The sequence below is a fragment of the Dysidea avara genome, chromosome 7, assembly GCF_963678975.1.
Source record: "Dysidea avara chromosome 7, odDysAvar1.4, whole genome shotgun sequence".
Taxonomy (NCBI): Eukaryota; Metazoa; Porifera; class Demospongiae; order Dictyoceratida; family Dysideidae; genus Dysidea; species Dysidea avara.
Genome location: NC_089278.1, coordinates 32,112,081 through 32,129,977, shown reverse-complemented (window position 1 = coordinate 32,129,977; position 17,897 = coordinate 32,112,081). Strand labels below are relative to the sequence as shown.

General features: G+C 36.3%; 2 protein-coding genes across 2 annotated transcripts in view; both read right to left on the bottom strand.

Moving 5' to 3' along the window:
* LOC136261181 (uncharacterized) overlaps positions 1-8,015 on the bottom strand; it is a 156,029-nt gene extending 148,014 nt beyond the window's left edge. The window contains exon 1 of the mRNA XM_066055154.1: positions 7,679-8,015. Coding sequence (XP_065911226.1) covers positions 7,679-8,015 — 337 coding nt within the window. The remainder of the gene's footprint in view (positions 1-7,678) is intronic.
* Positions 8,016-8,207: 192 nt separating this feature from the next.
* The window catches only part of LOC136261180 (CD5 antigen-like), a 91,631-nt gene continuing 81,941 nt past the window's right edge, over positions 8,208-17,897 (bottom strand). Inside the window, exons 5-6 of the mRNA XM_066055153.1 lie at positions 12,188-12,466; positions 8,208-8,284 (exon numbers count right to left, since the gene is read on the bottom strand). Of these exons, the coding sequence (XP_065911225.1) occupies positions 8,208-8,284; positions 12,188-12,466 (356 nt within the window). The remainder of the gene's footprint in view (positions 8,285-12,187; positions 12,467-17,897) is intronic.

Here is a 17,897-nt window from a genome sequence, read left to right as displayed (position 1 = left end):
GAAGCATTTTTGGTGTGTTTCTTCCCAGTGACTCAGATACAAGCCTTCAAAGAGCTTGTTTCACTCGAAAAAACTACTAAAAGTTCAATAAAACGTCTATACAACCAGTAACTAAAAAAATCACTTCCACAGGACCTAGATATTTTAGTTGTTTAGTCACTTGGGTTGAAATTATAAGAATTCATTAATCTCTTAGTCTGGTTTTTGGCTGCAGGTTTTTATAAAACATTGTTCTATTGTGGACCACACACCCAAGAACAGTCATTGTTCTACAGTAAAAACAAACAAGCACAATTATTTTTATTGCTAACACAACACAGTTGTTGAAATTATTTATCCCTGCCTGGTTTAAAGCAGATTTTTAAATTTGTTCCGCCCACACATTTTAAACTATTCTGTAACCTTAACTGCGACAAAAAGTGATGATATCATGGTGCGGCCATGTGTGAGGTATGCAAGTTGTAAATATTAATCAGATAATACAATATTATTGTTAAACTATTAATGATAACTATGTGATGCTGCTAGTCTTTAAGTGTGTGAGCATCTTCATAAATGCCACTCAAATGTGATTATCAAGAAAGAAAAGTGTATAGATTCTTTGATAGCAATAAATAGTTTGAGTTTGGCCGCCTTTCCTTTGTTCATAGCATTGCAGGAAAGGCGGCCAATCAGGAAAGGCGGCGATTGGGAGAACATGGAAGCAATAGCAGGACAATCAATGTTCAGAATTCACAAAGGAATGCAAGGAATACACTTGCGGTTGTGTCTAACTCCATGCAAAAAAAACAACAAAACAAAACAACCAAACCTCCCCTTTGATGTCGGCAATCTCGATCTCGAAACAGTCAACGTGGATTTGCTTCACTGCTTGTGTGCTAGTTACTAGTGATATGATGAGTTTAACTCTAGAGTTTCAGAGGGATAGTGTAAATGACAGGTGCGTTATAGGCAAGCTGAATTTGATGTTTGTTCTGTAAAATCCTCACATGTAGCGGTTGCTTCATTTATTGTCTGCTGCGCGTTTCTGCTTTACTGGCCGTGCGTACGACTCACTACCGTGAGTCTTGATAAGAGTGCTACACAAAGAGTTTATAGCATTTGCTTATTCTATTTTACATAACTGATTCCAATAAGTTAAAAATACTTGGCTATATGATCTATTTAGGTGGTGTTATAATGTTACAATAAACATGCCCATCAACACAAAATTTGTACAATTATAAAGAATACACTTTATCTTCAAGCAAAAGTTAAGCAACAAAATAATTTTGCAACTATATAAAATTCTTGTATAGGTATCACTCTGAAATTCCTTGGTAAAATGATGACTAATACTGATGAAACATGTCACTGTGAACACAAAACATGAAGAAAACATTAATTTTTATTCTTTTTTTTATATGCTGCTCAACTACATGCTATAGCAATATACAACACAAGCATGTAAACTGTGTGGCACTCTTGGAATCAAATCTGAACTGCTGATCCCACCAACCTCACAGCCTTATGGTGATAAAAAAACCAAAAGTTTGCTGGTAACTTGTACCAGTGGCCAGACAACACATTATTACATTACCTACTCAAAGTTTGATGGCTGGGGATGGTTTGAACAGATACTGCAACGAAAAATAAAATGAAAACTGTGCAGGTTATCGTGATAAGTTATCCATTAAATATTACCCAAAAGTATTGATTAGCTGTGTTTTGATGGCTGAGTCAAGTTGAGCTCTGGTAATTTGTGTAAACTCTCGATTATTGGAACCAATCAATTATTGGCATCCTGAACTCAATTATTGGCACAAGTGACTGGAATAGTTTCTGTGCAATTATGGATCCTGTATTGGCAAAGACATGTGGCATCATGTGTGGTGAAGATGTTGCAGGTAATTTTCTGCATTGTATTTAATGTTATATACACATTTAAACATATTATAGAACAGTTATGTTAAGCCTGCTAGGTATAACAGAATTTCCAAGGAACTGCACAAGGTGAACAGTGATGTAGAGGTCGCGACCACAGTCTTTGTCCACTCCAGCTACATTAACAATGGGTTTGGCACCCGGTTAAACGAAGAGATTAAGATATGAATTCAGCCATCGATGCAGTTTACCACAAATATTTGAAGACGACTGAGGCAGCAAAACTATTTGGCATACCATGACAAACATTGGGAGATAGAATACCTCACAAAGTTGTCCATGGTACAAAACCTTGTCCCAAGTAGAGTTGTATTGAATATCAAATCATAGTAGCTGATAATTATCTGTTTTTACCATAATCAGAAATCAGTTGTAATGGGCTGTGGCCAACAGATTATTAGTCTATTCAGTTTCAGCAGCTGCAGTACCCCCACTGGAGGGCTGGTGTCAAAGGCTCTGGCATGTACTTAGGTAATTTGTTTATGTTTTGTGGTAACCATAAAAATAAACAATGATGGTTGGAGCCCTAGCCCACTAGTCTGACTAGCAACTTTGAGTTGAGGTAAGTGTACAACCTCACAGCATCAGCTATACTTTTAATAGAGTATGCAAAGTGTAACTTGAGTAGAGACCTACAATTGGGTATTGGTTAACTATCTGTAAAATAGGGTAAAAATATTGGATATCGGTTTTGCCTAAAAAGTGGGAATTGGTACAACACTAGTCCCAAGCCTCATCTAACCAGAGAAGAATTTGTATTTGCTGGTGTTTTGGTTGATACGGCAAAGGCTGAATAAGAAAAGATTAGAAAATAGGTATTAACCATAGCTGAAAATGTTGCTCGAGAGAAAGACGTGCTGAAAACAGATCTAGACAGCAAATTATCAAATGGGTGATACTACCATTTCATGTAAAGTGACCTTAACTTAAGTAAGAGTGATCCAAAAGCTGTAAAGATGGAATACTCGAATGAAGAAACAATGACAGAGTACTTTGCAATGCTAAAAGATGTGATGACTAAGGAGAAGCTGTTAAATAGTCTGAGCCAGATATACAACAATGTAGACAAAACTGGCATGTCATTGGATCATCGGCCACCCAAAGTCATTGTCAAGAGAGGACAAAATAAGGTATGTTGTAGAAAACCAGGCAACAGAAGTCAGGTTACAGTGATAGCCTGTGTCAGTGCCACTGGACATGCCATACCCCCATACATGATATTTGATGCATAAAGCATGAACCATGAATGGATGAAAGGAGAGGTCTCTGGCACATGATATGACTTGAGTGATAAAAGGTGGGTAAATACTGAGTTATTTATGGATAGCTAGTTGGCTTCTCTTAAAACACACAGTTGCAGTTACTAGTATTAGATGGCCAGCCTCTTGATGCTAGTGTATTTAAACCTTTAAAGCAATATTGGCATGGTGCTTGTCATAGGTTTCTGCAAAGGAACTTTGGTAAGGTAGTTACCGAGTATGATTTTCACCCCTTTCACATGAGGTATGAAACAATACCATGATACCCACAATGACAGTTAGAAGGAGTGGCATATACCCAAATCACTTTTCAAAATTCCTGCATATGCCCTTTGCCAGTATGGCTAGCTGTTGAAATTTCAGTTGTTCTGTGTGACTTGCTTTTGCTTGCCTTATAATCAAGAAGTTTCCATTACAGCTAAGTGACTGTTATATTAGAGTAGTTTATATAGAATGACTGCTTTGTTATAGTATCTCGATCTTTTCATCAAAATCATCATTCACAACAATGCTACTAGTGTTGCTGTCATGCATGTGAAAAACTATTATTTAACTAAGATTAAAGTTTAAAATGTGTCCTGTTCCATGATAGATTCCAGATTCTGGAATCCTGAAGTTTCAATTTCCTAATGTTTCGAATAGTGTGTAAAATCCAAAGGTGTTTCATGAAATTCCTTGAAACACCCCTGGGTATGCCCAGCTGGTGGCCAAGCTGCTTCTACTAGTACCACAGATGCTGAACCTTTAGTACCAATCTTTACTTCTGTGGAAGTATAATGTTTTGAAAGACGGTATGAAAATCAATTTTATATTCCTGATCCCCAGTACTTGCTTTGATTAAAAGACTGACATCCAGACCATTTTCAGGAACTATCATCATCTAAGGCTCCACATTTGGCTGCTATTTCAATGAAAGTTCACAGTCAGACTTCGATTAACAAATTCATCCACTGTTACTTCTTTAGCTGTAGAACAGCAAAAACACAAGGTATCTGCTGATATAGAACAGTCACCACCATGACATAATGCTTTTTAGAGATGCAAGACATGGTACTCCCTGTGGAAGGCTATCTACCAGAACAACCAGCCAGACCATCTGGAGAGCAAACTGATGTGCAAGGTATTGACATGTCTCCAACACCTGCAGATCATACATTGTTGGCGATGCCAAGATCTGATGTCCCATGTTAAAGACCATCTAACAGAGCAACCAGTCAGACCTTCAGGTGAGCAATTTGTTGTGCCTTCTCCTCCTGAGCATGAAGGAAATTTGAAGCATATTAGTAAGAACTTGGTGCAGTATGTGCCAGTGAAGCAAAAAAACATCCAGTTCTAGTTGTGTGACTGGTGCAAGGATTCTAGCTAGTAAGACGTGTGCTCAAATTATCTTTGAACGTGAAGAAAAGAAAGTAGAAAGAAGAGAAAGAAGCAAGGAAGGTTTTGCCAGAGAGCAAGAAGAAGTATCAGCTAGAAAAAGCAGTAGCTGAAAAAAGAAGAGGCTGGTAAAAGAAAAAAAAAGCTGCTAGGAATAAAGAACAGGAATCTAGGTCCTGAAAAAGGCAAAACAATGTTGTTAATAATGTTGATAAGGGACATCAGACTATGAAGATGATGACAATGATGATGATAATGAAATTGAGTCAGCTTGCCCAACTAGGTCAACGGTAAGATGGTTTAATGGAAAGTATCAACTAATGTTGTGTGTGCTTCTGCATGTATGAGGCTGAAGAGACAGGTTTTTAGTAGGTAAACTGTGTGTGCCAGTGATGGGTCCGTGAAGACTGCTACACAGAAGTATTGACTGACAAATGTTGAAGAGAACTTATTTGTCTATATTGTGTCTTATAACAGTTGTTGCATACTTAAGCATAATCACATGGTGTGTTGTAAATGTTCATAATTATCTTGATAGTAGTAAGATTTTTATTGTGATTTATTCAGGGACGGTTAAGTAAAAGGTGTGGTATGTGTAGGTTTTTTTTCTTCAAAATTATAGGGTAATCTTAAAGATAGGAATTTGTTGGAATACTGATATTTGAAGCTTTATTTACTCTTAATGGGGTGTGGATAATTAAGTACACGTGCCAATAATTGAGAATTACCTTTGTGAGTTTAAGTGTGTATAACCCCATCAATAATCAGATGTGCTTGAAATTTGAGTACTTGGTAGAGGGGCTTCTAGTGTTTTTCTTTTGCCTACCAAGGTACAGTGTTTGCTTCAGTTCTTTGTATGCTGATAATTGATGCTTTATGCTAAATGATGCTTTGTTTGTTTGTTGTATGTTTAAGTTTATTGCTAGCAGATCTTGTGGAGTGGTGACAAATTTGTATTTCTGACTATCAATAAAGTAGTCTGATGGAAATTTAAATAAAGAAAAGTAGCTATGTCATAGTGATCATAAGTATGTAACATACAGAGTCAGATGTTGAAGTTAGAAATATAGATGCTGGGAGATTCTGTGCTGCATTCATTCAAGAGTGGAGATATCACAAAGAACTATAGACTCATACAGATGGGATAAGGGAATAGCAATAAAGTAAAGTACAGTGGAACCTCAGTTATCCAGACCCCACTTATCCGGATTCTCAGTTAACTAAACTACAGAAATGACTGCTCTATTAGAGTAGTGACTGTTCTATTAGGGTAGTTGAAATACTGGTAATTTAAAAAATATTCTTTATGCTATTAAGTTATTTTTATGCACAGTTTCAGAGATTCAGACTCCCTGGTCCCAAGGGGTTCAGATAACTGAGGTTCCACTGTAGCTGAGATCTTACTAGTGCTAAGTAAAGAGTTCTCTTCGTAGAGATGTCAATTGTATGGCCAAACACACATCGGAGCAATCTAAGTGTTTTATAAGATTTAGATGATATGAGGTTGTAATGTTCTCTATAGATACGCAAGTCAGTGATGATTATGAGTGCGTCATTAGTGAATTAATTTAAAGCTTCATATCGTAGCTCTATATAGCCATTATCAAGTTACACTTGTCTGAAGGCATAGTCAGACAGTCTGTCAGTCAGTAGAAAATTCCACTGAATATATTTTTGTAGTCACCTATTGGATGCATTTCAGGTCACACTGAGAACACTTTTGGGCTTGATTATACCTAACCAATACTGCCAAGGCACTATGAAGGTGATGTGAGGTTAAATATTTTTTATAAGACATTGCAAACCTCCATGATCTCAATATACAGTACTACCATACTGTATGATAAATAACAAGTCAGCATGGCTAAACCAACGATGAAATTTACATTTCAGATGATGATGGTCCCTATTTGCTTGAAAACTTTCATGTTTTTCTTTACACTTCTTTGTTAATTTTTTTGTAACATAGTTCACTATATTAGTAAACTTTTGTGTCACCGCAATAAAGGACTATGCCAGATGTAAGAGGCTATAATTGTATGACATAACACAATCCTCTACATGAATTAGTAATAAGCAATGTAACTGTTTCACACATTTTTCGAGTATTTAATTACCATTACACAGCCCTACGCATGACACATGATATGTTAAGCTATCCCAGAACCAATCTGCATACTTTGACTCTTACAGATGTAGTGCTAAATTTGCAAAAAAAAAAAAAAATTTTTTTGTTCTTACATGATAGGCAAAATGAGGCCATTGGTACATTACCAGAATTTGACACCTTATGCTGTCAGTGAAAAGAAATGGGATATAAAGGTAAATCCGTGATATATGCATTGCATGTACATATGATGGTATGCCTAAAGGCATCTGTCAGACTGAAGTGAAATCTAACATTGAGAAAATCAAGCCGTTAGCCTAAGCTGATATTGAATTATGCTTGTCTGAAGGTATCAGATAGTAATCAGTTAGTCAGTCAGTAGAAACTTCCACAAATAATTTTTATCGCAACGACTTAATGGAAGTGTTTTGGGTCACACTGAAGGCACTTTTAAGCTTAATCAATACTGTCAAGGCACTGTGAACAGGCTGGCGTTTAGTCAATATTATTCATTGGAAACTGCAAACCTTCATGAATCCTACTAGAGCACTACCATACTGTATGATGTTTATTCATATTTCTTATTTTCCTATATCATTACATCAACATGTACATAATTATGTAACACGGGTTAAGATAACACTACAGAAATTGAGGTGCATGCAGTGATTCAATTTGTGCTGATACCGCTTAAGTTTGTCATGGTTGTAGTATTTGCTATTATTACCTTCTAAAGGACTACTAACATATTATGCAGCCTTGCAGTAAATTCTCATCACTACTTTCAGAATTATCAATTGGACTTGATGTTGATTGGTGATCCATATGTTTGATAAAAGTGTACATTACTGGCCACTTAATTAGAGTGTTTATTTATTGATAATTTATAATGAAAGTGATTCACTAATCCAATAGACTTCCCATTAACGAGAAAATTTAATTCATTTTGAGGATTAATAAAATACAGGGACTTGTTCATGCTACTGATCAACATTTTGCAAAGATAATCACATACCTGAAACAGTGCACATCACACCAGCATCATGTCCATGATCACAATTATGATTTCCCCATCCTAAGTGTGTGCAGTCTCTAATTGTTTGTTCATTACCAGCACAACGTAGATCATCAAGCCAGATATGACCACTACCTTGTCCATGGTATGCAGAGTGTCTAGCATTAACTGCTTTACCAAGATCCAGTTCACTGCATACAACTTGTGCATCATTCAAGTCCCATCCATCATCACACACTGTACCCCATTCACCATTGTAATACACCTCCACTCTACCTTCATATCTGGTTGGTCCATTAACAAGACGAAGACGAACTACAGGTGAAATAATATTCATGTAAATAGTACACAATCAAGAAACTTTACACAGTGATCTAGATCTACAGCCAAAACAGCTGAAAGTGTGTGGCAAAAAAATGGCTGATGTTGAATGAAGATGCAATATTAGCCAAGAGATGGTCACCACATTGATATGCTGCACTTATAGGCTATACTGAACTAGTTAGCAACAAGTTAGATGACTACACAACTATAGCTGCACGGACACTATTGTTGCCTTAACCACTATCCAGCGTTTCTTAGCAAACATGGTTACTGTAGCAAGCACTACAATAAAATGATATTGACAAAACTCAGCAGGAGATGTAGATCATTAACTATCAGATAAGCTATTCTGTTATACATGCAATATTGCATACATGCAGTAAAACCATTCCTTTTATATCACCTAATGAATAACTTCACAATGCATTTTATGCTAATGAAAGTGCTGACAAAGCTTAGCATAAAGTCTTTCCTATGTGGTCCGATGTAAGGTCTTCTTATCTAGCATGAAACATTTTAAATTATATTTTACGTCAACATCTACACAAACAGCTCACAGAACAGTTAGATTTACAGTAAGACCACTATAGTTGCAGATGTTCACTACAGCATTGAAACTGGGTCACCAGACACTAATCCCAATAAGTGGGCATGGCTCACAAAAGTAGCTGGGCTGCAGCATGACTAGACTATGACATGTTAACACACTTCCACATCATTAAACTAAATATATAACATTATTAATTTCACATAATTATGATATAATCCAAGTTGTACCCAGATAAACTGTAAAGCATATCAGACCGAGACGACCTGGACAAAATATGACCCGTTTTACCTGGATGACCTGACCTGGTGTACCACTAGTTCACTATATTTATTTCCATGATGTCACCAATGGACATCAGTGCATCATGGGTTAATATTGGTTGGTAAATAATAGAATTGCAATCAACCATTTGTCTCAAGCTGATATTGCTTACTTGTCAACCACTGTCTGATGATGGTGGTTGTTTTGGTAGGTGTGCAGGTTCAGCCACAAATTGTGGCTCTGATTGAATGAGACTTGGGGGCAAAATACCTGGGGGTTCCTGACTTTAAAATGACAGGAATTTCTAAGGCCATCATAACAATCCTAATGAAACCCTGCACTATTACACCCTATGCTATATAACATAGTCTTGGGATGGAAGAGCTACTCTTGGAATGCACTCAAGTCTAGCAAAGAAGACTCCCTTCAATGTCTGTGTATTTCCTCCCCTGATAGAATTAATGCCATAATCCAACACCATAAGTTTTCCTATTTATAAAGTTTGTTTATTTTACTATCATTCTTATAACTGTGTAATTGGTTTATACATACATCTTTCCAATGTATTCTCCTAATCCTAGGAGGTGGGTTTTGGGAGGGGACCGAGTCTTATTCCACTGGCTACACAGTTAACTCAACTAGTACACACAGTTTTTTTTCTGTGCATGTTATCATAATGCTTTCCACTCAATACCTAGTACCTCTGGCTCTGTGGTGCAGGTATCTTACATACACAGTGCATAGCCTTTATATATTCTCCTATGCTTACTAGCTGGACAAGCATGCAAATCATCTCCCTCCTTTTACTGGTCTAGACTTAAAAAAGTAGTGGTGTAGCTACACATTAAATTGATTTTCTAGAACAGCATTTCTAGAAAAGGTACTGCTCATACAGTAATGTATGGGAGTGTTAACATAGTAGTAATATACATGAAATGTGAGAAAATTAAAATTTATTCCAAACAAGTACACGAAAAAATTTGAAATTTCAACTAGAGTAGGGATCATAGCACATCAATAAAAAGTACTGAAACAAGTTGGAGTAGTCCATGACAGTAAAACAATCAGAAGCGTTATATCCCTACTGTGCTCAAGATACCATAACGGAAATGCACAGTAGGGATATAACACTTCTTATTGTTTTACTGTCATGGACTACTCCAACTTGTTTCAGTACTTTTTATCGATGTGCTATGGTCCCTACTCTAGTTGAAAATTCCAAATACTTTTGTGTACTTGTTTGTTAATTTTTTTGTAAATAATTTTATTATGACTGGTGAACCCACGCATACTGTATCTGAATTGGCACCGCGACGCGCCCGTGCTATATCAATTATCGTCTGAAAAGTGAAGTATCCATTATGCTTCGTTGTCAGCTATGTTCAACCCGTTACACAGCATTTTGAATCAAGAACTTTCCTGGAAACACTTCTAAAATCTACGCATACCAAAAGAAATGGTGCCGCACCCCAATTTTATTAATTATCGTCTGAAAGGTGAAGTATCCATTACGCTTCGCTGTCGGCTATGTTCAACCCGTTACACTGCAATACGAATCAAGAACTGTTTGAAAAGCACCTCTGCAATCAAAATAGCCACTATGAAAAATACGGACGATTTCCGTTTCGAAGGGAAGCCATCACGTGCTCGCGCCAAATCAACACATTTCCCTGTGAGCAAAGATGAATGGGACACAAAGGAGGACACTGGTAAGTCCATGAAGAATGCATTGTACGTACTGCAGTATGCCAAAAGGCACCTGTCGGGCAGAAGTGACGTCGAAGAGTGAAAAAACCATTAGCCGTTATCGAGTTACGCTTGTCTGAAGGCATCAGTCAGTCAGTCAGTTACTTACTTACTTAGTTAGTCAGTAGAAAATTCCGTCGAATAAAATTTTTTTTAAATTCCGTAGCAACTTGTTGAAAGCGTTTCGGGTTGATCTGAAAGCTTGTTTGGGCTTAGTTTTACCTTACAAATACTGCCTCATTGTCATAAGGGAAAATTGAGGCTGGTTTTTGGGTGATGTTATTTTGTGGGCCACGCCTACTCCTTCGTGGTCCCTACTATACAGTTACTATCGTACTGTATGATATGAGTGGTGACAAAAGGAAAAAAAAACAGATGTGTTGCTTTTTGAACAGTAATCACAATGTAACATACGAGTGTAAGAATTTTATTTACTTTCATGACAATAAGAAACACTAACCAAAGGACATTAGCTTAACTTCAGTCACATACAGTAACCAATATCAAGAGTCCATAATAAGACTCTTGCTAATATGTTATAGCTTAGAGTGAAGTAGTGATAAAATGTACCATTATGGCTTTTAGCATACCACTTTGTGCACTTTGTGAGAAAAGCATCAAACTTGGCACATAGACTGTGCTTCCGATGTCATTCATTTTTGGATATGGTGCCATCACATATTAGACTTTTGGTGACTTTTATGACCATTTTTTATATTGAAAATTCATTATTCTTGTCTGATTTAATCAAGGTATTACTTTACACCATTAAAACATGGTAAGGTCTTGTTTGAAGGAACAACTTTGTTTCCAAATATTTGAAGTCAACAGTAATTTCATTTCAAAGTTGTGATCATAAGTAGGGATCACCCCAGAACTGATGTGCACCACCTAAAATTCTTCCTTTAAAATCATTCTAGAGACATCTTACGAGACACAAATCACCTTTACGGAATAATAGTCCATCTAACATCAAATACAGCACTGATTAAAAACAAGAAAACACTTACAGCAGGCCAGATACAGAATTAAAAAAACACCAAAACTCAAATATTTGTCTGCCAGCCTGACCACAGTCACAATGCTGGAGGCCAAATGAAGCAGTGTATGGCCACCATTTTATGCCACAATAACAACCTCATCAGTGGCATGTGTTTTTTGGGAGTTCCGACAAATGTGTGCCCTCTGCACCTTTGTTTTCTTTTATCTTCAATCAGGCTGGTCGGATAGGATAAAGTTCAAATGCACCTCAAAGCAAAACAAAATGCTTCTACAAAGCCCTTTTCACCATTTACAAAATCTATTTGAGAATATCACTCTGGATTCCCAGTCAACATTTTATGATAGCACAGAAATGCAAGCCTTATCTCTACCATTAAACATTATGTATTTCACAAAATATTACGTGAGTACAAAATTTCATGACTATATAGCAGTTACACAAATTATTAGCTGGACAAAAAATAACTAATCACAAAACAAGAATGATCAGATCATTTCATATAAGTTATGCATACAGTGTAGCTAAACAGCAAAGTCAACATTTTAGATGTGCTGTATAATGTAAACACAGGGATAAATTCAACATCAATAATGTGTAATAAAGATAATGCAAAATAAACACATACCTCCAGCACATTTCACACCAGCATCTTCACCATGATCACAATAATAATTATGATTTCCCCATCCTAAGTGTGTACAGTCTCCAATTGTTTGTTCATTACCAGCACAAAGTAGATAAACAAGCCGGATAGGACCACTACCCTGTCCATAGTATGCAGAGTGTGCAGCATTAACTGCTTTACCAAGACCCAGTTCACTGCATACAACTTGTGCATCATTCAAGTCCCATCCATCATCACACACTGTACCCCATTCACCATTGTGATACACCTCCACTCTACCTTCATAGCTAGTTGGACCATTAACAAGGCGAACTATAATTAAATAACACACCATATCACTAGCAATTTGATCAATATAACATTAGCAAAGTGACCATTTCAACACCTTTAAACAACTTCATTTGTTAAAGGCTGCAACATAAGAGAAACTGGGAACTTGGGTCTTTAAAAGTGATAAAGGTAGCAATAATTTCACTGACATACCTTAATATGCTAATTTCATTCACAAGGTCAACAATAAAAGATAGTGACCAATAAACTAAAAATCATAATAAACTGCAAATAAAGTATTTTAGAGTCTGGTTGTTAGGTACATATGCCTAAAAAAGTTCCTGAAAAAAATTTTATGATCAACATATAGTTGTTAAGCGCATGCGCCTAATAATTAAACCTCATCGTGATTATTTATGGATTCACTCTCTCTTAGGGAGGTGTGAATTACAGTCGTTACAGATATGCCAATATTTTGAGTCCAGTTTTAGTGTACTGAATCCTTCGTGTGGAGAAGATTGCTTCGCTTAGTCAGTGTAGTAAAGGCACATAATTTGGCTTTCTACTTCATGAAATTTTGCACTATACACTATTAGCAAACCTCTAGCATTTCTTCTCTTGTATAGCTCCTCCATCTTATGTTGGAGTTTCGTGTTCGTCCACATGCATTTACAGTAGACTGCAGAAAAAAGTTAACGTTTCGTAATTTTAATTACGCTGTAGTAGCGTAATTACAAAGCGTAATTACGAATTATGCTCTATTGGTAACTATGAGTATATTGTATATATGGCTGGTGAAAAACTACTTTTTTGCATAATTACAGATTACGGTCAAAACGTAATTACAGTACAAACATGGTAATTACTTAGTAATCACACTGTAATTACGATTACGAAACGTAAACTTTATTTTGCAACCTAATGTATCAACCATCATTAAGTACGAGAAACAGGTATGCGCTTAACAGGTAATATGCCCTTAATACATACGTTCGCTTAACAACCAGACTCTACGGTAGTTATCTGGATAATGAGTATATAGATTTGGCAAATGCTTCAAGAATTGTTCATTTTGTATGATAAAAGCCTCAAATGATTGTAGATGCTTGGTGCAGTATACTAATAAAAGTGCCACACAAAGAGGTTATAGCAATTGCTATTCTATTTTACATAACTGATTCCATTAATTTAAAAAATACCTAGCTATGATCACTAGCAAGTTTCTACTTTGGTGGTGTATATGTAATGTTATAATAAACACGTCCATCAATGCAAAATTTGTACAATTAAAAGAGTGTACTTTATCTTCAAGCAAACTTAAGCAACACAATAATTTTGCAACTAAGACTCTTGTATCAAGACACACAGTAGTATGTCGTGCGGCCAAGAAAGCTGACACGCCACATTTTGAGTATATTACAGGAAGAAAAAAACCCCACGATTTTCATGCACACGTAGCTCCATGCTCCCTTCTCGGATTGGAATCATTTTTATACTGCAAATTCCCTCCACCTTCAACACCCCACATACCAACTTTGAGTAACGCAATTGTGAAATATAAAGCCAATAATTGTAGATTCCTTGTTTCCTGTCACCCGGCTGCTGCATGGTAATTTTAGAGCTGCATGCAAATTTATTATTGCATTTGATAGTCATGTGACCTAAATATTAATACTGGCAGGGGGTTCAGTTGTGTGGTTGTGTCATTGGGATGAAGACTAGGTTAGTGGATAGGTGGACTCTGATGTGAGTTTCTGATGTTATTTTGTGCATGGAATCTGGCCTAATACTAGCAGTGAATCTCTTCAAGTAGGACATTGAGATGCACGAGTCCCATTCTCAATCTGTTAATAATGTGTGAAACATTCGGAAAATTCGTACTGTTGAAGTTGATGATAAAGTCAAGCTAGTAAGTACAGTACTAGCTAGCACGTGTCACTACAAGCATAGCAAACCCAGCAGCTCTATATGAAAATGTCTTTCTGGCTGCTCAGGAAACACTGCAACACTTCAAATCTAACTTTCTAGAGGTTTGAATTTTAGTAAAATCTTTCAAATCACAACTAACCTTGAATCTAGCTCTCCTGAATCTGAGAGAAAAAAAGGAATTTGGAGTTAATGGGAAGGATATAAAATAATAGATTTTAACAATATAATAAATAATAGCTGCCCGCCCGCATGGTATTTTTTTTGTCTGACTAGGACGGGAATCAAGGAATTTACAATTGTTGGTCTAAGCCTTCAAAATCTGGCTTAATTTCTTCATTTCTTTCTTCATTTAGGGGACTTGGGGGAGGAGGGGGGGTTAGACTATTCTTTTCGCACACTTTACAAGAAGCATTATAAAATGCAAATGCATAGTTCAATTGTCTTGAGCTTTGGTATACTTTAAGAGTGTATTGCAGCATAATCACGTACGATTATTTGCATTAAAAAAGGCCAACTTGTTGTCACGCTTACAGGGTAAACTGCTTATGGGAATAACTTAAAAATTGGTATATGTATAGGTTTACAATTATAGCTCAAACCTTTTGTGGTTTAAAAGATATCGCATTGACAGCTAGGCAAAACCAAGCAACTGTAAATCGCGGGGTTGAAATACTGTAATAAAACAGTCACTGTAAGGTAAAAAAGGTGCATGAAAAATGTCTTACCATCGTTCGAACCAGGAACCTCCATAATGAACATGCAAATCCTTAACCGTTGAGCAGTTGCTATCACGGCTGATCACCTAACTTAATTTCTACTTTGTTATAAATGAAAATTCTAGCTATAATCTACTCAATACGTATAGTACAAGTTCATAATTTCAATGATCTAACAATGGAAAGTCTAGATTGTTCTAGAATATTCTCTGTGTGTTTATTAGAAATCCTCAAAAAATCTGCGATCTATTACAGCTTTACAAAAGTAATCAAATAAACCCTGTAATACAATACTATTACAACTTCTCTACTATTCCATTGAATCAAAGCCGATATTATAGCCATTTTGGCACAGATTGGTGGGATAGTATACTACTATTAAGACCGGACCTATTTGTGCCAATCGTCATCATCATAATCATCATAATAAGTGCTATGCTAATAAAATGTGCGACAACTGCAAACTCTTAATAGACAAATAGTATACCTAACTTGGAAGGAATGTACTTTGTTATAAAACAGTATTGTAAATGAATACAGGCACTACACATATATTACAACTTTATAGAGCCATGAACAAGCAAGCACAAAATTGTATTATATAATATAAATTATATTAGTACAAATTGGTTATAGCATCGGATCAGTAGGTAGCTATTTTTCTGTATTGGTAAGAGCACTAGTTTGTCATATCAAAAACAAACCTCAAAGCCAGTTTATATTTAAACTACAAGAAGTGAAATCCACATAAAAACAGCCAAGCTGTCTAGAAAGGGTGCGGCCATCAAAAAGCCTGGGTGAAAAAAGTTGTGAAATCAAAGGTGGCGGCCATGAAATGGCTGCAATAATGTTGATGATAATAAATTTTATTAATGTACAAAGCCATTAAAATTTTTTATCATCTACATCATTGCAGCCATTTCATGGCTGCCACCTTTTATTTCTCAACTTTGCTTTTAAATGCCACACCCTTTTTATACAGCTTGGCTGTTTTGTTTTTTTTGCATGGATAGGTATTCCTCTGAAATTCCTTGGTAAAATTTGTAAGGACTAATACCGATTAATTAAACATGTCACTGTGAGCACAGAAAACATTTACTCTTTCTTGATATGCTGTTCAACTACCTGCTATAGCAAAACAATACAAACATATAAACTGTGTGGCACTCTTGGAATCAAATCTAAAGTTTGATGGCTGGGAATGGTTTGAACAGGTACTGCAAGGATAAATGAAATGAAAACTGTGCAAGTTATCCATTAAAAATATTGCCTAAAAGTATTGATTAGCTGTGTTTTGATGGCTGAGTCAAATCTCACTGGTAGTTAGCATAAACTCTCGATTATTGGCACTACTCCGTTATTGGCATCTTGAACTCAATTACTGGCACAAGTGACTGGAATAGTTCTGTGCAAATTATTATAAATTACAGATCCTGTTTTGGCAAACACATGTGTGGTGAAGATGTTACAGGCAATTTTTGTATTTAATGTTATGTTAACATGCTGATTGGTGTGGCAACACCCCAAACGGGATATTCGAGCAGTGCACATCCCCAGGTGCAATCACCACTTACCATGTATTTAATATATGTGCATACATAAAATACACATGACTATATAGTACTTTCCTAGCTATACACACCACCCTTCCACTGCACCTAGCTCTATTGCCTACTTTTGCCCTATTCTAAGCACAATAACATTTTCCACAAAGCCATAAAGTGTATGCAACAACACCAAACAAGCGAACACTCATGCAAACATCTACCACATAACATTGTACAATTGCCATGAAGTGTACATAACAGCACAAAACACAAATAACATTCATACAGATATCTATATACAATGCAAGTACTTTGGGGAAAGGGCAACTGAGGAAATTGTTGGAGTAGGGTGCATTAACTTTTGCACAAGCCACGCAGATAAGCATTGTGGATATGGCAATATACATAACTGGATTTACAGTTTACAGTTGACCATGAGGCAAATAATATATGTCTTCCAATTAGTACAAGATTACAGCAATGCACCATATATGCACAACATGATAGCAGCAACCACTGAATAATCATATAAGTTAAATATATTTGGTTTGGCCATGCACAGATAATTAGCACTTCATCCACCTGCCCTTGGTCCTCAGTTGCTGTTTAACTTACGACTATGTATGTGTACCTAAGTTCAACATCAGTAATTGGATGCACAACAACTAAGTAAATAATGTATCTAAGTTATACATACAAAGGTTCAATGTTTATACATGGCAAAGTGCATACAATAGATGTACTGGCATAATTTATACTTAATACATGGTTTCGGGTGGAAGGGAGGGAAAAGTTTACTGCCTGCAAACACGTCATACGCTATGGCATGAGCTTGTGATCTTAAACCTGTCAAGCTACTTTATTATACGATGATCATTATGATGCCATCATGTTTCATGTATCCTACAAGATTGGTACACGTTTTAACCTGAAACAAGTGTTAGCACTGGGCTATTCTGCTAATGTACAATGCTCTAATGGACCTTGCAATCATCTCCTGGAGTCTGTGTTGCTGACTTTACCCGAAAGGCTAGTTTATCACTAAAGGATGTTGGCCTTCGTTTACTGTGGTATGGTACATAGCTAGGTTTACACTGTATTTATTCTATACCCACACCAAGGTATGTTAACTTTAATTTATTGCATTGCAATAAATTACATTACATGTTTAAACACATTATAGAGCAGTGATATTAAACCTGCTAGGTATAATGGAGTTCTCAAGGAACTGCACAAGGTGGGAAGCGA